The 4575-nt window shown below is 33.4% G+C and overlaps 3 protein-coding genes across 4 annotated transcripts in view; 1 reads left to right on the top strand and 2 right to left on the bottom strand.

Annotated features, from left to right (window-relative positions):
- LOC135081643 (uncharacterized) overlaps nt 1-4575 on the bottom strand; it is a 221989-nt gene that overhangs the window by 122532 nt on the left and 94882 nt on the right. The gene's annotated exons all lie outside the window — the stretch shown is intronic.
- Nucleotides 995-1780, top strand: LOC135081779 (mitochondrial import inner membrane translocase subunit tim16). Its single transcript, XM_063976567.1, has one exon. The coding sequence runs from the start codon at nt 1094-1096 to the stop codon at nt 1475-1477; it is 384 nt and encodes a 127-aa protein (XP_063832637.1). The 5' UTR covers nt 995-1093; the 3' UTR covers nt 1478-1780.
- On the bottom strand, nt 1844-4196 carry LOC135081778 (transmembrane protein 169). Its single transcript, XM_063976566.1, has 2 exons — nt 3923-4196; nt 1844-3579 (listed from the first exon to the last, which is right to left on the bottom strand). The coding sequence occupies exons 1-2, from the start codon at nt 4022-4024 to the stop codon at nt 2446-2448; spliced, it is 1236 nt and encodes a 411-aa protein (XP_063832636.1). The 5' UTR covers nt 4025-4196; the 3' UTR covers nt 1844-2445.

The following is a 4575-nucleotide window of genomic DNA, read 5'->3' as shown; positions in this document are numbered from 1 at the left end:
CAGTTCACGCACACATAGGCCCTCATAACCTTCAAAGAATTATTGTTTTTATGATGTACAATGTAGAATTTTTTCAAATCCATTATTTTGAACATATTTATCTTAATGGTGTACGTTTTGTATTATTTTCAAAACAATGGATTTGGAAAAATTCTACATTGCACATGGAAATGCAAATAAGTATAAGTAAACAAAAACTTTTGAATTTAATAATTTTACTTTATTTATGAACACACATAATATTATACACCAAAAGCGTCTTTTCGCAAAGTTTTCAACAACACTAAAAAAGCATTTGCACATTGAGAAAACTCAGATCACTTGTGAACATAACAGAAAGTTTCTTCGCGATTCACGAAGGAACGAACAAAACTCCGATGAACCAGAACAGCAGCAGGCAGCAGGTACGAAGGAATGAACTTGAATTTGACTCGACGACTCTTCAATACTTTAATAGGGCCACAGAAAACTTAAATGATGGCTAAGAAAACAAGAATGCATTTAACATAACAAAAACAACACCGGCCATTTTGGAGGAAAAACAATGTTGCCATATGTTAAATAGTAATTTCTACTACTCTATTATGTAAATTATAACAAAAATGTCAATGTTCAGTTTTAAATTAAAACAAATTAATTTCATTTAAAAAAAGTTTTCACATTGTAATTAACAATATTCTCAAATATATTTTAATTAAGAAAAAAATGAAAATATGAAGGAAACAGGAGCAGCGACATCTAGAGCGTTTTAGGGTAGTTAAAAAGTATTTGAATTTATTCACCGATGTCGCTGTTTGGAAGCAAGTTTCACTTCGATGACCGTTGTATGGAAGTTTCCACACCCTGGTCACAAACTGTCAAACTGTCAAAATTACGCGCGAATTTTGCGTCTGCGTCTTTTTCACAAACTTTAGTCAAAGGAATATATGTTTATTCTGCCGTATGTTATTACCTACTAGATTTTTTAAACACATGACATTTGCGTCAAATATTAGTAACGGAACGCATATAACCTCAAAAAATATTTTTGAAAGAATTTTTGTTATGTCGTAATGTTATCGTAGTTATTTGTCTGGACGTTTTGCCTACAAATATGGCTAAATATATAGCTCAAATAATAGTGTTGGGTGCTCAAGTTGTCGGGCGAGCGTTCGCAAGGGCGTTGAAGCAAGAAATAGCAGCATCTCAGGAGGCAGCTAAGAGAGCTGGTGGTGGACCCGAAGGTGCTAGAAGAGCAGCAGCAAACGCCTCCACAGGCGTCACCCTAGAAGAAGCTATGCAAATTTTAAATTTAGATAAACTAGACCCAGAGAAAATTCAGAAAAATTACGAACACTTGTTCTCAGTGAATGATAAGGCGAAAGGGGGTTCATTCTATTTACAATCAAAAATTGTGAGAGCAAAAGAAAGAATAGACGCGGAATTCAAGCAAAAACAGTCGCAAGAAGAACAAAGTCGACCGAAGGACACATCGTGAGGCTACACTATACCCGGACTGTATCATAGTTTAATATTTCGATAGTTTATTTCCATGGTAGTGACTTGTTTTAGAAAAACAAGTAGGAGTTTTGTAAAATATTTTATTACGTAGAAAATGATTACCACAATAGTGACTAGAATACATCAGTCTTCATAATATAAATGTGGATTATAATAATTATGTAATTTCTGCAAACAAAAACCTACAAAAGTAGTTATTTATGAAGCATGCTTGTTCAAAAGCTTAGGCAAGACTACTACAATACAAAGGAATCATTAAATTTGTTAAGCATTTACTACATGTTAACATTTTATTACAGTCCCTTTAACTTGATATACACCAAACTCTGAATCTTTCCATAGATAAAAATCCTAAAACTACATCTTGTCTTTTGGTTAAAACTGAGTATAGTATATTCCTCTTATAAATTATTAAAATCCATAAAATAAAAAAAACAATCTAAATAAATAAAATAGATTCAAAATATGTAAAAATACAATCATAATACTTGTGTCATTCAAAACTATTGCAAAGGTCATTGATTTTCACAATGCCAATAAAAATTACACACACACAATATTGACCTTACACAACAGATATGTAAAACTTTACACACTACAATACAAATATGAGTATGTTAAAAGATATCAGTTCAATATGACTAGAAAAAGTGGCAAACTTAGCTGTTATTTGGAAGAAAAAATTGAGCAAACATAGTTCATGTTTGAGATCAGAAAATGCAATTTTATCAACCACAGTTTGTTCCCATTCCATTACACTCTTTTTCCACTTAGGAATAGAGCACACTTCGCTGAATCCCTGCCTCGATACAACACTTAATAAATAGTTAGATAAACACACTACACTTAAATTTATATCAGCAGATACATCAGTCAACTTACAAGCAATAAGTAAGTTAATTTTACACCTTTTTATCGAAAATTAGGTATAAATACAAAATTCTACTATGGTTTTACATCCATCAGAATAACAACCTCATACGGACTACATTCAGACATACCTAGAGTGCTACAAAGCCACCCGTAAAAACCTTTCTCAAAATCACACACATCCTTCCACCAGTTGGCCCCACTGAAGGTCAGCTGAACTATCCCAGCGTACAACCCCAACCCAGTAGTAAATATCACTATCAAAAACGGGTAAGACAATATTACCACAGGCGCTAGCAACACCTTTTTGACATAGCTGAAATTCTCAGTAACATGAGAGAATATGTTATACCAAGTCATGGTGCCAATATAAAAAGAATACATCGCAGAGATGCATGCCACAAATGGTATGCAGATCAAGCTGAAAAGGAATACATGTAAACCGTTGTATAGAGAACATTTTGATATATCCATCTTGTTGTATTCCTCTGCCACTATTGCTGCTTCAATAATCTCCAGTTCCTCTCTTGATATGTTCAGTTTGACATCAACATTCTGTCCTTTTTTCTTTCCTCTTTTGATTGTTCCTGTCATAGTCAGATAGGCATCTTTAGAGTTTTCAGTCAAAGAGCACTCAGGTGAAATTGAACCTTCTGACTCAACTCTTAGAGCAGTAATCTCAGTGTCTGTGTGCTCAGATTCCACTATGCCAGGGACAATATTGACCCTCTTTTTCCTTTTAGCACTATTTTTTAAGCTGTCTGTTAGTGTTCCCATTTCGAAGCTGTTTTCTGATTGGGTTTGAGATAAGCTGTTTGGTGTAGCAGAGGAACTTTCGTTAATATCCGAGTTCAAGATGCGGCAACTCTTTTGGATGTCACTTTCATTGCCCTCTCTCAGGTCTCCATGGCTGGAGCATGCATCTGACGAGTTCTCATAAATGGGGGACAGATCAATAATCTCCCTGCTCGAATGTACCGTAGAAAGTGGTTGATAGCCATTATTCTGACTGCTTTGCACCTTTTGAGGGTCATCAGAATTTACTTCATTCAAGTCTTCATCATTCACATCATTTATTATTGGGAGATTGATCTTCATATTAGATTTGAGTCCTTCCATTGTGGAGTGGATGATGCCATTCACAACATGTTCTGTCACTGGCGAGAGCCCGTTTTTGTATTTCGTTGGCATTTCTGCATCAATTGCACCCTGCAAGTGAAGATTTGATAAAATTATGTAAGTATCAACACTTTACCCATTTTGAAGATGTTTTTAACTTATCTTAGGAAAAAATAATAATATTTAAAAACGTGCAAATTTTGTGTGGGTTTTGTATTAGCCATATACAGAATTCAGTAGAAAACACAAACAGCGGCCGCGGTATACCACGGCGCCGGTACCTAAGATAAATTGCATTTTAAAGGAGTTTATTAACTAACCAAACCAATAACAATAAGAGATCTAATACAAGACAGGTTTAAGTCGGTGCATTTGCAACTATTTTTAATTTAAATAAACAGTAAGCAGCAAGGTTTAAATCAAAATAATCAACCTGAACACTTATGATGTGGTCGACATGGCTAGCGACTGGATTTTGCTTTTTTCCATTCCGTTTCTTTGGTAATATGAATATTGGTTGTTCCACTTTAGCCATTATGAACACAGAAGCAGCAAAATCTTAATTTAAAACAGAGAAATCCGGCTAAATAATTAAAATGGAACCAAACAATAAATTGATTATTTTTCTTTCAGGTTGAAACTAAAAGGTATTAAATTCAAAATATAATTCTTATGTCAATATAGGCCACAAGAAAGAGATAGCCGATTACGAGTATCTTAAGAGGAAACGAGTTGGATAGCAATGTACTAACATCTCTCAATGTCTACTAAAACTGGTCGGGTTATTTAAGGTTTTGAAATTAACATTTATAGTTAAAGTTAAATCCATTCATTATTCTAATAAATTAATGAAACTTAAATATATTTTTGACAAGGTGTTGTTTTATTTTAGTATATTTTAATAATTGCATTTATACCAGTAAATAAAAAACCATAATTTCTAAACGCATTTTACTAATTCTGCTGCTACCGACAAACTATGTAAGTTTATTTTTTATAATTATTTACTTACTTAGTACTTTTTAAATTATTTTGCTACTTAGTACGTACTTTCTCTTCACAATAAACTGAAATACCACAGAAGCA

Source organism: Ostrinia nubilalis, chromosome 20 (assembly GCF_963855985.1).
Source record: "Ostrinia nubilalis chromosome 20, ilOstNubi1.1, whole genome shotgun sequence".
Taxonomy (NCBI): Eukaryota; Metazoa; Arthropoda; class Insecta; order Lepidoptera; family Crambidae; genus Ostrinia; species Ostrinia nubilalis.
The sequence above is the reverse complement of the archived record's forward strand: the minus strand, read 5'-3'. Positions and strand labels throughout refer to the sequence as shown.